Source organism: Ptychodera flava, chromosome 9 (genome assembly GCF_041260155.1).
Source record: "Ptychodera flava strain L36383 chromosome 9, AS_Pfla_20210202, whole genome shotgun sequence".
NCBI lineage: Eukaryota > Metazoa > Hemichordata > Enteropneusta > Ptychoderidae > Ptychodera > Ptychodera flava.
In genome coordinates, this window is record NC_091936.1 from 13275237 (window position 1) to 13292312 (window position 17076).

At 36.0% G+C, this 17076-nt stretch overlaps 1 protein-coding gene across 1 annotated transcript in view; it reads left to right on the top strand.

The window, feature by feature from the left end:
* Nucleotides 1–15672, top strand: part of LOC139140037 (UDP-N-acetylhexosamine pyrophosphorylase-like) — a 36923-nt gene extending 21251 nt beyond the window's left edge. The window contains exons 7-11 of the mRNA XM_070709029.1: nt 4114–4254; nt 4985–5170; nt 7328–7400; nt 9926–10010; nt 12120–15672. Of these exons, the coding sequence (XP_070565130.1) occupies nt 4114–4254; nt 4985–5170; nt 7328–7400; nt 9926–10010; nt 12120–12148 (514 nt within the window). The 3' untranslated portion in view covers nt 12149–15672. The remainder of the gene's footprint in view (nt 1–4113; nt 4255–4984; nt 5171–7327; nt 7401–9925; nt 10011–12119) is intronic.
* Nucleotides 15673–17076: the final 1404 nt, after the last annotated feature.

The window sequence follows — 17076 nt, forward strand, 5'->3', positions numbered from 1 at the left end:
GTACGTTGGTCAAAAATAAATGACAATATGTTTGGATATTACATCTGTCATATTAGGACAGAGTATTGAAGATGAAAATACTTTCATCGATCGACAAAGAAGAGAAAGAATGAGTCAGTGAATATCGAATCATAGACGGGAGGATCGAGACAGTCCACTGTCTATAGTTTACTCAATTGTGAACAAAAGTATTTCGATGAATTGACTAATGCAAACAGAAAGGAAATTATATTCAACTTGAAAATAGTCACCGCTTTTCCTTGACATCGGATTCCATGGCAATGGAGCAACACACGATGTCGTTTAGGTCCTCAAAAATCTTTTAATACGGCAAGACGATAATAACAATACTTTTCACCGTACGACAGCAAAATCTCAAAGAACTTGAATCTGAACTTTACATGACAGTTCGATTGGAAATAGCGGCGTGTCGTGGTACGGCGTCTACGCAAGAACGCGCTATGGCTTGAGTGACATACTAGCGGGCACAGGTGCTCGAGCTGCGTAGTCTGCTAAATAGATCGCTTTTCGGCTCGGTCTATCGATCCCGTAGCCGACATGCCCGCACTGCAACCTAAATGAGTGTTTAGGTTGCAGTCGTGGACATATCGACTACGGAATCGATAGATCGAGTCGAAAATCGATCTATTTAGCAGACTACCAAGCTACAGAGCGCCTGTGCTTGCGGGTCTGCACTGCGGTCGCTCCATCTAATTACAATGATGTGGCGTATCTATCATGTTGACATCGCAAACGTTTACCGCTTCACACCTGTATCGCGTCCTTTTTTGAGTGACAGCTTGCAGACCTTTGTTACGGCCGCTTGCTACGCTAGTTGAAGACAAAGAGAAATACCTTCATCGATCAAAATCAGCCTTATTTATGCTCAAATCTTAAAATTTTATCGATACATTCAATCACTAGACATTCATAGTTAGGTATAGGTGCATGGACGCCTAAATTTCTTCGCCTGTGACCATTTTGGCATGGTTTTTACGGAGCGATCGAGCGTGACGCCACCCAAGCCACGCTTTGCATGAACTAACCCCAACGGGGGGCAGCTAGCTATTTATACTCGGCCCTGCCCTTTAAGCAGCAGACATTTGAGTATGTGCATCTTGGCAAAGAAGATGACCAGTCAGTGCACTTCCTTCAGAATATGCAGAGAGGTAGCAGTGACAGTTTGCACTTCAAGGAATAACATTTCTACAAAAAACTACAATATTGAGAAAAATAATCATTTAATACATATTATAAAAACTCCAATATCAAATAATGTAATATTTGACAAATACTTTTGACTGAAAATGATGAATAGAAAGATGGACATAATGGTTCATAATTACATGGTCTGTTGCTAAAAATCCATACAGCTTTTATTATTACCATTATCAATTTATTTCTGCATATTTTTGTTATTTACTTTCTGTCTGTTGAATTACATATGATGGTATGTGTGGCTCATATACAGGGCTGTAAATATTGGAAAAACAAATGTCAGAGGTCATCACATTTTGCAGTTCATGCAAGCTGTGTAATGTTAGGGGTTCAGTTTCGGCAGTAAATAATCTTATGTCATAAATGCGAAGTGTTGGTCATTTGTATTTCCAGCATCCACCTATGCTGTCCACAACATAGATTTCATTAACAATGTACAATAGGAATCAGATACCACTGATGACCTTGGTGTGGAAACAAAGGAAGCTAGAAATTTTTTTCATTTCCTGTGTAGGGTAGCTGTTAATGGGGTGATAATTTTTTTGTGAATTTTGTACAACAACATTCCCATTTTTGTACTTCAGGCAAGCAGTGTTGGTATGTTGCAACATAGACCCTCGAGGGTCTATGGTTGCAATCAGCATTAATGTCCCTGGTGGTGTACCCTTTAATTACAATGGAAATATAAGTATCCCATTTTAGTTTGGCCTCCGCTGTAGAAGGTCCTATAGTTTAAGATTGATATGGTGTCAAGTTTATCAGTGCTAGAAAGGAAAAGAGAAATTTATATGTTAAAAAAGAACTATGAAATTTTTCAAATCAATAAAATTTCATGGTTCTCTTTGTGAACTTCATAGCATATTACATGAGACATTCAACCATGAAACTCAAGCACTTAGCTGCCAAGACATTGCTGTATTTTTGATATTGAAAAATCATTGTGTTGTTGTTGTTCAGAAATACAGTAAAATATGGAAAGACCTTTATAAAGCCCATTTCATGTATCTTAAAGGACAAGCCAAAATTAATGCCATACAAAGAATCCCCAGCATGAAGGTGTTACTTTGTAGGTCAGGTAGAGGCAATGCACAAACAGAAACATACACTGTGTGCTACTTTACAAATATTTGAGGACTTTAACAAAAATATTTGATGAATTTTCAAGTGGCTATTCCAATAATACTGCATTGATATTTTAAAGTACATACCGGTATATAGAATATTTACCGTGCTGTTTTATTGATAATAAGCTGCCATCTGGAACGTTTTAATATTTAATGATACACTGATCAGCCAGCAAAATTATGGAGTCCGAGATGAATTATTATCATATACCCATGCCCATATTGCGTGATCAATATTACATGTTTGACTTTCTGGTTTTTTTGAGTACTCGTACAAAGTCCTGAATTTTTATTCACACGTACAGAATAGGTAAGATTTTGAGAGCTCCACTCAAATCATCAATTACAGTGTTTGTACGATGTGTTCTCTTCTGGAAATCTTAGCTTCTAAAATGGAACAGCTGTAACTATCTCTCTTAACTTACGGTATGCAGAAGTAATAATAGTAAAACTGCTTAAAGGATTTTGTACAAAAACATCTTTACTTTCTTGATAAAAATGTTGAGAAATAAGATGATCAGAATGACTACTTGTGTTTGTTTTTGCATAAATATAACACGGATTGTTAGCTGTTCCTCCCTGACATATGAGAATCAGCTGACAGGTAGAAAATAATAACATCTTCTGAATCTGAAAGTCCTTCAAAATTAAAACCAGTCAAATGATGTCATGTTTTAAACATCTGTTACCATGCATTTCAATCAACAAATATCATATATGCATACAATAGAGAAATGAACCAATAGGCTTAGCTCTGTCCTTGCTTCAGTCTTTTGCAACATATGTATCATTGGGTAATTAGGGTGCATCACCTGATCAGCTCATCCAGTTTATAGTCACCAAACAGGCTTTATGCCTACAGCTGTGCATATCGGCCTTCTTGATGGCCTTCTATGATTCAGAATGTAGCTGGAATGATCCATGTTTGTCGCACACATTCTCCGTGTTTTGAAAAAACCTATATGTATGCACTGGTAAGCTGCAGACCAGCTGTGACCGAGTTCATTTAGAGTTGGGCCAGTGCTAAGCCTTTGTCCTTGCCAAAGAGACTGGGCCAAACAGCTGTAAAATGTAGCAATATAGCAAAACAAGATAAAACATTGGATTCCATTGCATAGTGCATTCTTGATGTGGTTCTTTTATACTCATCAACTTACTTGTGTGCATATTTATCAACTTTAATCAAGATCATTATTAAGTTTCATATTTATCAACTTTAATCAAGATGGTTTTCCAGTTTTAAATCCATTGAAACAGTTAGTGCTTGCCATTCTTTCAGTGTAGTGAATGAAATTATTGAGTCATCTCTGAAACAAAACAAGAAGCCTAATATCCATGTCAAAAGCAGTGTCCCTTTCAGTAATATTTAATCTAGCAAAAAACAATCCCAGTGACATGTATACTGTGAGATTATGACCAACTTATGACATTATATGCAGGAGGGATAGCAAGTGCGTACATGGAGTGAACTGGTCAAAAACTGAGTGGTATACCCATTTCTGGAGTTGTTTACTGTTGATATATTGTAAAAGCATATTGGAATTCTGATGTGGACTTTTCTTTTTCTGAGAGTTTGTATGCTTTCCAACTGTGTTATATCATGCATATAACACAGTTATTTTCATGTTTCAACCAAGCAGATAGGGGTATTTTCAGCATCAGTGTACTGAATTGATATACCTGAAATGTAATTACTGTCAAGTTTAATCTGTATTACTGGATTCTTTATATTTATTTACAAAAGTAATTTTTTTCTTTATTCTCTGCACAGTGAAAATGAAGTTTTCCTGAGGCATCATGTTGCCAAGAAGAAGATTCCGTTCATTGATGAGAATGGAGAAAGGATGACGCCGGAAAAACCGAACGGAATGAAGCTTGAAAAATTTGTATTCGATGTCTTTGAATTTTCAAGGTGAGACAGCCATATTGTGTTTCAAAATGTTGACATGTATGCTGTCTGCTTTAACCCTTGCAATATTGTGGTTTGGCTCAGACTCTTCATTATCAATGGTTATAGTGTGGACCTATCCACAGGGAATCAGGTGTTGACATGTGAATCATCATACCACATACAGAAAAATCACTTTATCCTCAAACTGTTCAGTTCGCAATCGATACATGTACATTTGCAAGAAGAGCCATTTAGCTCAGCGAGCAATTGTTTTTGATATCTATTTTCCATTGCATTGCCCAAACTTTAACTTTGTTAAAAAAATATCATTTTACCCATGTCAATGTTAACACATTGAAAGCATTTTGCCACTTCCTCGTCAGCCAGTGTGTCAGGCAAAAAATAGGTAGTATGCAACTTGAAAGTGAAAGACTTTAACTTTGGCTCAAACTTTCCTCAGTGAAACTTTCAATCATTCTCTTTCGAAATCATGAATAAAAAATCACGGTTCAAGGTGGAAGTTTTGGCACAAGAGAAGCAATGACCCGAGTAACATTTGCCGATACTTCAAATTCAAAATTGTCGCCATCCCTGTGTTAACTGTATGGTGAAAGATGAAATTTTTGAATTTCCAAAAAACTAAGACCGTGAAAACTTTGTTTACTCCAAGAGCTGCAAAATGAGTCCACACAAGCGTTAGATTAGAAAAGTATTGTAAAATATGAGTAACTATGTCTTTTTTTTTATCCAGTGAGTTTGCTGTGTTTGAGGTGCTTCGTGAGGATGAATTTTCACCCCTGAAGAACAGCAACAAGGCTGAGAAAGACAACCCCACCACAGCTAAACATGCGCTGCTGTCACTTCACCACAGGTACATTTTGAATGCTGGCGGAATGATACAGGACCCGGATGGAACACTCATACCAGCAATCCCAAGGTACAATATATATCCAAACACTCACCCACTAATACTTTGTTGAACTCCACAATATACATTAGACTCAGAATCTTTACTCTACGATACACATATAGGGATGACAGTATGAAGGAAGAAAAGAAAGAAATATAGAAATCACAACCCCACATGTTTTAGGATATTGTCAGGGGGAACTTAACAAATGAAGACTTTTAGTTCCAATCACCAAAGCTCTCCCTGAGAAAATTGTTTGCTGTATTCATATTTAAATTTATTCATGGTATATGCTTTTCAGTGATCACCCCATCCAAGTTTTCAGAAACGCCATACCTTGCTCTAGTTGCATATCCTCCAGGGTGACTGAAAACTATTTTAGATGTTTAAGTGTATGTAACCATAGTAACTGTTCCATCAAAGCAATAGTTTAGACCCAGAATTCAAACAGACCATGGTACAAACAAAACCACATGCACAAATGCACATAGAAATACATGTATTTCCATAGTGTATATACATATGAGTTTGTTTGTGCCGGCATCATGTGATCATTTGGGAGTACTGAATCTAACATCCTTGCATCCTACATATTCCAGAGAAGGACTTTTGTTTTTCTTATGCATGAAAAGATGGCAGTTGTATATATTTAAAAGTGGTGTTCCCCTACAGTAACACCCACTCTTGTATGGATTAGCATATCCAGCCTTGTGGCAACAGGAAGCACCAAATCTTCAGAAGAGTGGCATTTCCCGTGAATAACAATGTCTGTAACCGTGTGTAGATTAACTTATGCCACCCAGAGATACAGCGCCCTCTGTGTCAATTTCCATGTCTGCCATTGTTTGTATTATAACAATCTTTGTATTGTTTATCCGTACCGTATTAAATTCAGTAATATGTAGAAGTATGACATTAAATGTATATATTGCAAAGAAAACCGTAACAAGTACAAGTAATTAATAAATTTTAATGGCTGGTACATGAAAATTTACCTTGTACAGTTCTGTTGGAATGGCCGTATGATGTCTATTGTCTGAAACTTCTTTTGCATGTTGAATACTGGCTTTGAAATCTGTCCTCTTTTTCTTTTCCTTCTGTTTTGTCTTTTCTGTGTAGGGATCATAGGTTTGTGCAGCAGCTGTAGTTAGTAATACTGTATAGTGTCATTTCTGCCGTTCTTCCACAGAGCTAGATATTGCAGTTGTTCAGTGACTGAAGGTGTTTGCTATTCAAATCCTGAGTTATAAATATTTGGTGGTTGGTGGTTGAACAATTTATAAGCCACATTTAATGTGCTGCTATCAAGCTTTGCTTTACTTTTGCTTTGCTTGGGTTACGATGGTGCAGCTACCCACTTACAGAAAACAGGGAACGAAGGGTTTATGTCAATTCATCTCATGTGTAAGCACAGTCAATGTCACTCCCCCATTCTTGATAAATCAACAATTCCATCAGTCTGCAACTTAGATGTACACTGTTTATCTTTTCAACAGGGAGTTAGGGTTCTAATCATTGAAAATATCTAATTTCTATTATTGTGAAAATTTCTCAAACTACAAAATAATTGTGTACTTTATGTGTTCCCATGTTCATGCACAAACAATGTCATACTCATAATTTCTAAATATTGTATAAATTCTGTGAAGCAGATTGGTTTCATTACATCGGTTGTCATAAGTGTATCAATATTTCAATCCGTTATAGTTGTACATGGTAGGCTCTGTCACAGCCCATCACTGGCTACACACTACAGACACTGCCTCTTTCCTGCCCTGATTTTGAGCTAGTGTAGCCTGACTCAGAAAGCTAGCATGTACGAGTTCACTGTGCTGCAGCACAAAATCAAGGCATCAGAAGGCCACAGCGTGTGTAGCCAGCAAGGTAGCTGTGAGAGAGCCTACCGTTCATGGTAGTACTTAAAGTCAAGGGAAACTATGCACATCACATTATTATGTAATGTAAGAATTGCATTTGATTAATTTATATTTCACAACTTATCACTGATAATGAACACACTTTAAGTGGAAGTCATACTTTGAATTTAAACTCTCTTGAATGGAATGTGTCAAGGATTATACCAGTTTCATTCGCCAATGCTTGCATGTAACACCACATATAACAATTAAGCCTATACTATCTTACCACAGTAAACATTACAATTCTGTTCTTATTTTTTTTCAGTCGTAAGGCCAGTGAAGCGGACAGCTATCCTGTTGTCTGTGAAATCTCACCTCTGCTCTCATACGCTGGAGAGGTAGGTTTTCCTTGTTAACCTGTTACAAAAGAGTTTATTTCATCATCAAACAGGGTACCAATTTCAATTTTCAGTGTTAGCTAGAATGTGCCTCAGGCACAGATAGTCAGACTCTAAACCTTTTACAGTGTTCTTTTGACCTACCTCTTGTGGGGGTTCATTTTAAAGCTTGTGGAGTGAATAAAGTTTTCACCTGCTTAGTTTTGTGAAAATGAGGAATTTCCTTTTCCCCTAAAGAGTTAACATAAGGATGGCGGCCGTTTTGAATTTCAAATATTGGTAAATATTGGGTCATTAGATTCTCTAAATTCAAAACTTTTAATGGTGGCACCCAATTTTCATTCTTGAATTTGAAAGAGAATGGTTGCTAGTTTGCTCGACAAAAGTTTGAGCAAAAATTGAAGTCTTTTATGTTTTATTTGTGAACTACCTTAAAATCCTCAGCAAAATCTCTACTGAGTGTTTAATATGCAAAATGACACCAGCTAATAGCAGACAGTTGGCCAGCCTTCACTAATCATGATACCTCCTGTGACAGATCCTTTCCGTGTCATATGGTAATCCACATATTAAACCAGGAATAACCTTACAGCTTATCTCTATAATGGCACACATGTTTTAGGATTTGCATCATACATGGGCATTACAGTGCAGTGTTCAGACAAAGTGATGTCTCTTTGCCCTATCAAATTGTAATCTGCACAACTCTCAGAGTAGAGTGGTTCGAGTAGAGTGGTTCTACAGAAATGTATGTCCATATAATGCTCAAGGTTTTAGTAAAGCAGCTCCCTACATCTCCATGTGGCTGACTTTCAACATCAGCAAACATCCTGTGAGAGACAACACTAACTTGTGAGTATCACTGGACACAGTAGGATATTGTGTGGCTTCTACATATCATGGCAGCTCTGATCTTCAATTCGGAATCCTTTCCATTTCATAATCCAAATCCAGCCAACCAGAAATAACCTTACAATTTAGTCTAGTTCCCTGGCCCCTTCCTAATGCTGCTGGCGCTGCACTCATGAAAAGGGTCAGGTATTGGTTATTGTAAGCATGGCTGTCATTGGTCAAATAGTACGAGTGCAGTGATTGCATTGAATTTATTTCCAACTTGGAGCTACCTTTGAATTTACATTTTGTTCGCCCATAGAGTAATTTTACCTCCAAGGTTTCCTGAACCAAGCATCCTATGTTGATATTGAATGAAAAGCAAAAATCACTTATTTTTGAGTCGCTGCCGTACATATGAAAGGAGGGATTGTCTGTCACATCTGAGAAACAACCATGAACAATAATTGTCATTTGATCACTAAATGCCATCATAGAAGAACAGTATCAGAGACTTAAAAGTGAAGTCATGCAAATAAACTTCAATGTTCAATGCTTTGCCGTCTAATTTCAAAGCTTGCCACAATACATATGTGCTGATCACATGATCTTGTCAGGTGACGGGTCATTAATATGCAGTCAAAATTCAAGTCCCTGCCCACTTTTCTGACGCTGCCGTAAATTTTCTTAATCTGTTGTTCAGCCCTCCACCCCCACCTGCAAGCAATACATGTCGTTGTGTTTATCTTCACTGGTGTTTTAGCAGCAATGATGGTCTCAGCCATATTGTTGTATCAGCTGTCTGAAATCATGTGACAGTCCACCATTTTGACCTAAATGGTGGCCCATACCTGACCCTTTTTGTGAGTGTAGTGCCGGCAGTGTTAGAAAGGTGGCAGGGAACCAGACTACTTTACAATTCTACTCTGAAGTGACACTGGTGTTCCAGGATCAGCTTTAGGCACAAGGCTTTGCTTTTGCAGAGATACAAAGGATTGTCCTTGTATCTTAAGATAGTGAAAGTGAAAGACTTAAACTTTTTCATTACACCCCTGATGAAGAAATCGGTTCTGTTTTATGATCAGATTCAGCCATTAGCTTATCTCTGCAGTGGCACACATGTTATAGGATTAACATTACACATAGACATTGCTTTGCACAGATGTAAAATATTGCCCGTACTCCAGCTTGCAAATATAATCTGCCCAGCCATGAGCAATGAGGCTGTAAAACGGTCTGAAAAAATTTCAACCATTTTATGCAAATATTACATTGATTTCTTTGTCATTTTAAGGAACAATAACTGTAACTATGATTTTTGTTGTGTCTTGATTGTCAACACAGCCATGCAGTGTTGATATTGAAATTTAGTCCAGACTGATATTGTGATGCCAACCTTACATGTGTACAGGCTGTGTTGACAAACTGAATACTGGTTGTTTCATCATGCCTATGGGGATAGGACAGAGAAGTGTGGTTGATTCACAGATCAACCATAGTGACAATTTATGCAAAGGTTACAGTTGCCGTCCCTTGAAAATGATTTCAGGGTAATATTGTATCCTCAAAGTGTAAACAATAAAAAAAAACAGTTTGGCAAATAACTGGTGTGAATGAAGTATCATGTGTGCTTCTTTGAGAAAGGTATTGTAAACGATCTTTTCATTTATGTTTTTTTCTTTTTGAACTTCCAGGGTCTTGAACAGATTTGCAATCAGCGGAAGTTTACACCACCGGTTTTGCTCACAGAAAAAATACTGGAAGATTATGAAGACAAAGGTCAACTTATTGATAATTAGAGCAATTTAAAGTAAAGAAGAAAATGAAAACTGTAAAAAACCTTAAAAAAAAAAAGCAATTCTTTCTTTAAAATTCTGAACTCATTCCTCATGAACGCATCAGTGATATAGAATGGCAGCAATTCTATGATTTTTTGGTCTCAAAATGTCATTTTGTACCAAAGTTGGGGATGATGTTTTGCCAGTCAGATGACAAACATAAATCTTTATGAATTTGGAGTGACTCAAAAACAAAAAACAAAGACTGGCAACACCCGCCTCGACTATGGAACTTTATTTAAATGTCACAGAAATTTATTTTATCTGGGCTTCCATCGGTGCTCTACTACTATGCTTGCTTTGCATCTCACATATCTATGCCTGCAATAAAAGCCACCTAAATCATTTTATCTAATTCAAAACACTTCTATTGTTTCAAACCAGACTCATTTATCCTTTTCTTTGTAAGTGTCAATCATAGCTGATGCCCTTGATTTTAGGAGGCACGGTTTTATATTTGTAATGTTAAGTTTATTAAAAATAGTTTTGACTGTGTTTTTAAAGAAAAAAAAAAACTTGTTTACAATGTTTGAGATGCAGCTAAGAGTTGAGAGGTAATAAAAATATCGACATCTTAATTCACATTTTTTTGCGTCTATTTTCAGCAAGTTTTCTACATAACATGAATTTTGATTTTGCATAATTTTTTTTTTGTTTTTTTTGTTTTTGTTTTGTTTTGTTTTGTTTTGTTTTTTTTTGGGGGGGGGAATCATGCAAGAAGTCCAATAGTTTATTTTATTGATTTCAGTGTTTGTGCTTCTTTGTGGTGTGTATATATCACATGACAGTCTCCTGGAGTCACATTGTGTGGTCAAATTGTTTTGTCTGTGATGTCATTGTACAGGTTCTGTGTCATAGATTGTACTTTTGCTGCAAGTCTGCATAATTGCTTTCTAAAAATCGATGCTAATTTTCTTCCTGCCAGTGTGCACACGTCTTTAAATTGTTGCCATAATTTGCATATTTATGATAAATAAATTGATTATATTAAAATGATAATAATATTCCTGAGGCACAAGTGCGTCTTTTGTTAGTAGGCTCTCCCTGGGTAGAACCATGTCTTTGCAATACTTTGTGAATCGGTTCACTGTGGAGCGCTACAAGCGTAAGCTATAAAAGCAAATAGAAATACTGAGACATACAGCAAAGTTGAAAAACTGTTGACTGAAGAATGAATTTTGGATATTCAGCCTGGATTCATTGTAACATTGGCAGTTGTGCAAGTGTCAGTTGCCGTGTTTGGTGAGCTTTGTAGCTACCCTGTACCTGCTACTCACATCATAAATGTGCTGTGTTGGTACTTATGAAGTGTTTCAATTTGTCAGACACTGCCTTTTTTCATGTCTTGCATTCTTGTTTTCCGTCACTGAGGGAGAGGCTGCTGTCTCAACTTTTTCTCATGATTTAATTTTTGCTGGATCTCTGTGTCAGTATTTAGGTACAGGCTAACCCTTGTAAAAACATTTTGCTTCAAAAAAATAGATGGATTCGATCAAGGAACATTTTCTCATGTAGCAGAAAAATTGACAAACTTTAGGAGTTTGCAGTGATTATGTCAATCCTTGGGACACTCTGACACCTCTGAAGTTTGCAGTCACTAAAGTAGATTATCAAAATGCCTGAATGTAAACATTGAAGGTGATCATTGCTAATTTGAAGGAATTTTACGATGTTAACACAGCCTTTGGACAGTTCTGATAATGGGGGCCACTGTATTGACAGGAGATTCAAGAACTCTTGAACTTGACCATGACAATCAAAGCGCACGCTACATCTAGCATGTTCGTTGCACTAACAATACTCTGCCTGCAAAACATAAACGTCATTTTAGAAGAAAAGTCATTTTCAAATAACTGACTGCTCTATGCAGAACATCAACTGTACATCTTTTTTTCATCTTTCCACTAATTGATAAATACAAGCTTGCTATTGTTGCAGGTAACTCCCTGTCGTCATCTCTTGTAACACCTTTTTTCACTTGGCAGAAACAAAAAGCTTTCCAAAACTATCATTGAATGTCATTAAATGACTATTTTCGTTTTTACCGCAGGAGAAACACTGTTGTGCAATAACATATGATGGTGGACGAAAACTCTAAATCTGTGAGAACTAAAGCAAGACAGATTGATAAAGAAAGCCGTTTGCAATCTCGATGCCATTGTTACTACCTCAGTCATGTACTTTATTTGCTGTGTTGTGGCGACTACATCAATACTAACAAGCCATTTTCATTTGTGTGAACAGCAGTAAGCAGTGGCGGCCATCTTTGTTTATTGTGTCTCTCTGCATTTTGGTAAAAATTTTATCAGTACTTTTACGTATGTTGAATATTAGTTTCAAATTTTTTTTTTTCACCAAAACAGGTCTGACAAATAACTGGCAGTTAAATGTGCTTTTAGTTTGTTTGTTATGGAAAAATGTAGTTGATACAGTTGTCGTGCAATGTCTGTCCCAATTTTTGTCTTGTTTCAAAATCACTGAAAAACATTTTTTTATGTTTATATTCTCTTTTCTGATAGCATTGCTGCATGCACAGCAACCTGTCTCATAGACAGATAGCACAAAACACCCACAGTGCATTCACAATACAAAAGTGTTCAAACACTCGGCACAACTTATTTTATACATGTTTTAAATGTATTACGGGAAATGTTATAAATTGTATCAAATTAATTTTCCAATAACAGACAGGTTTCATTATTGCTTTTGTAAAGTACTAATAGAAGGTTTAGAAAGACCTGTCTGCCTTTGATGAGAACTGCAAGTCATGTTTTAATGTCTTGTGGATTTTTATACGGAATCCAGTACACACACTAAATGCCAGCATTGTGGTCCGTTTTTATGTGCAGTGTGCAAAAGAAACAATGTTGCTATGAAATCATCCAATCAGAGTGCTGGTTATGTTTCAAAACTTGCTGAATATAGACAAATCATATTGAACTTTATGTACTGAATGGTGGCTTTTTCTTTCATTCGATTTTGGCATTTGAATTTCGGAATTATCTTCCAAATCTTTATGAAAAGCAATTTATTACAATATTTTTTGAACGGAAGTGGGTTTGAACACAACTTTTGATTTCTAACATCATTTTGTTTAATAATTCTGATGGTTTTATCCAGGAACTTAGCTGTTTTTACTGAGCTATTTTCATACTTTGCTGCACACACAATCAAAATTTTCCATCTAACATTCTTCATCACAATATTTTTAACGGTTATCGTAATGATGTTATTGCTACCAAAGACATTATAGGGGTTGAGGGAAGAGGTATAGGGATGCAAATCAGGAGACACTGTTTTCAAATATTCTAGTTCGAAATCCATTGTTCCAACCACTTTCTTCTTTTCCATAAAAAAATTACTGTCAAATGTATTTGTTGATCAGTATGGAATAGTTGATTTATTGTCAATTTTTTTTTTACATTCCATGCACTTTTGCAGTGAATTATTCCATTGTCTCCATTGCTAATGACAACCAGCTGAAATCATTCCTTTTGATCAATGATGTTGGTGCTGTCTAATATGTATACAATCTAAGCAATGTACACATTATTGAGTGAGATTAATCATTTGCATAATATTTCCAGTCAACGGAAGACCTGTATTTTTTTGTGTGACACATTTTTCATCAACCGTCTATAAGTTTAATGCCAAACTCCCAAATTCAGCTGTACAACTTGTGAGTGCTCATCGAAGAATTTGATGGGTAAAATTTTGCTCTTGTAGCAAGTTTGATGAAAATTTACTTGAACTTTTTGATGTTCAACAATGTCTCACTGAATTCGTGTTATCATATAGTAAATATAATTTTTGACAAAATGAATTTTAAATTTTGTGAATCTAAAGACCTTGGAGACTATTGCATCTTTTAGCCCTTCAGAAGTTTGGAAAAAAAATAAATAAACATGATTTAACAAAGTATTTACTGAATGGGTAGTGACAAAATTTAAAGAAATTCTGGCTTATGGAAAAGCTTTCTGAAGAGCTTCAAGCAAGCGTTGTGTCAATTAAAATGCCCTTTAATGTTATTGTGGATTAATACAATAGAAAGTAAAAAACATACAACTGTATTAGATGTACCTATTTCTATGTGTAATAGTGCTGGGGTCCTGGCTTTCCATTGTGTAATCATTTGTGTTGGTGTGACAATTTTAATCAGCGTCAAGTGCTCACTGCTCTGACTAGACAAAACTACTACAAGCAGGCATTATATTTGTATTAAGTGCATTATTACTGAGATTGGTATGAAACTGGAAAATCATTTGGTTGCAAGTTTGATTGTTTTAAGACCTCTCGGTGTTCTGTCCTGTTTATTTAAACATAAATAAACTAGAATCTGATGGTCAGTAAACTTAAACTGTGATGAATTGTTTTGTTGTGAAAGATACATTCATTTAGAGTCTGATATTCAGTGAAATGGCATCACAACCGCGGACAAAGTTTCAAACTCCTGCAAAAGTTTTGTGGTGAAATAATCTCAGGTCATTAAAGGGTTGAACGAAAGCTGTCACTTGAGGGCGCTCTCTAAGCTCCCCTTCTTAAGAGTGGAGAGCACCCTGGAGCAATGGATCTTTCAGTCTAATTTAAGGGATAACATCCATCAGTGTCTTTTAAAATTATTTCAGTTGTTTTTGTTTCATATGAGCAACTATTCATGTTGTTCTGCTCAATGAACTGTTAATGGCTACCCTCTTAATCATCAGATCTCTACTCCCAAACTGCTTGTAGATGTAATAGTAAGTGCTTTGATGACATAATTTATAGTATATGCCAAAAGTCGTGCCACGAGATAAATTCTGTTATTTATGATACACACCTACATGACATATACATAAGGTGTGAGTGGATCAAGCTGCAATGATTGATAATTAAATGTGTTTCAGTAAGCAGAACAACAAATTACTCTTCACATGAAAAGAAAACTAATTTGAAAACAGTTGCTTTGTCCCTTTCAATACTTCATTATCAATGTCAAAATTTCTGTTGGATTAATGTCAAGTTCACTGGAAATGCATTAAAACAGCTTGTTGCTACGTAAGATTGGTTTAGTTCATATCCACAAAATCTAGATGTAACTAAAATTATCTTTATTCTGATAAGTGCAATTTCAACACCAACAGGGTGGCTTCTTCCAAGAGTTCCATCAATTCATCTCACCATCAAAAGAGAACTATATGCGTGCTATGAATTAGTGTCATACAGTTTTCAAAATACAGATGTCAAGTTAATAAGACATGCTACTCCAATTTTCCTGGAGATATTAAAATATTTGAAAGAGCTTGCCTTATATGTGACAGTTCAGGAACCATATCGCATTTCAAATCACCATGAATTTGTATTTTTCTTAGTAAAGGGGCAGCATGAAATTGCAAAACGTGCATCTCCCAGACCACAGTGTGATCTGCATACAATTCTCAATGACACATGGTTATATCTTGATGAGAAAAACAAAGCCCTAAAACAAATATATTATATGCGGTTGTTTGTGTAATTTTTTAAATCTGATGATGCAGTACTAGTGGTTTTGGTATTTGTAGTGTCACTACTTTATGTAATTTTGGTGTAATTGTCTGATAAATGTATCGTGGATGCGTTTAGTAATACTTCCTTTCTGTCTCTGATCAAATACACTTTTTCCATTTTTCTTGGTTTTGTTGTTCAAGATAACATACTTTTGTTAAACATACTCAGTCCAAAATGCGTTTAATTTTACTGAAAATGTAATGACACTGTGGTTCAGAATAAGTAATGTGTGCGGTATTTGTTACTAACAAACACTAAAAGTGAAGCTGACAAAAACAACCAAATTCCATACAAATGAAATGAAAATATTTCAAATTTTGAATTCAAAACATTTGGCCATATTATGGTACTGTCAGTGTTTAAAAATTGATTTGTAATATTTCATTTATATGAGGCAAGTTTACCAGTTATGGATGGAACATCAGCTATATTTCAGTTCATTTTATTTCATTGGATGTGCCGATGTCAATGTAACTGGTTGATTATTTGATTCATCGTAGCACAATTGAAATGTAGTTTATTTTACTGTAAATTATAATAAAATATTGTTAAGTTTATGATGGTACTGAGCTGTCACGTCATTCATTCCTGTGAAACCAAATCCCTGCACTTCACTGTGGTGACAGATTGGAAGATAGGGGGAAGGGGGTAGAAGGATTAACAATGTTTTGAATACAACCTATAGCTGGCTTTTTCTAGATGGTGACAAGTGAATTCTGGTTCGGACTAGAATTCTTGCTACCCTCAGTAGCTTTTGTCTTGTGCAATGGGGCAAAGTAAATGATATTGAAATGCATTGTGGGTAAAATGTCACCTCACCACAGCAGGAATTCGAGAAAGTGATCTCATACTCATAGATACTTTTGTCTCAAATGTAATCACTGTTTGGCAAAAAGCTGTGTTTATGCATGAACTATATAGCTAACCTCATCCATCCTTACATCATTTTAGGCATTGCTGGCATTAAATTCCTGTACCACCGAAAAACTTACTCTTACTTCTGTAATCTTATGTAATTATCTGTAGAATCTGTCATATTTAAAGTATGGTTGACTGCCTGAGACTTTTATGACCCACCTAGGTCCCAAATTTTAAGGGTGCTGAGAATTCAAAAGCAAAAATCATGTATTTTACAAGTATAGAGGCCGTATTGGCGAGCTAATTAGCAGGTTACAAAAACTCTGAAAAAAATAAACAACTATATAGCTAACCTCATCCATCCTTTCATCATTTTAGGCATTAACTGTTGACTCACCACCCCACATAGAGCACAGATAGATACCTTTCACACTCTCATATAAAGGCTGGGACATATACTCCATCGTCTATATACAAAATGTGGTAGTTTTTGTTCAAAAAAAGTACAGGTACCATTTGTACCAGTGCAGCTAAACCTGAACCTTGTTTGAGCCAATAAGGGACGATTCAGAATTTACTTCCAGGGGGGGGGGGGGGTGGAGGATTTTCTATTTTCTCGGTGATTT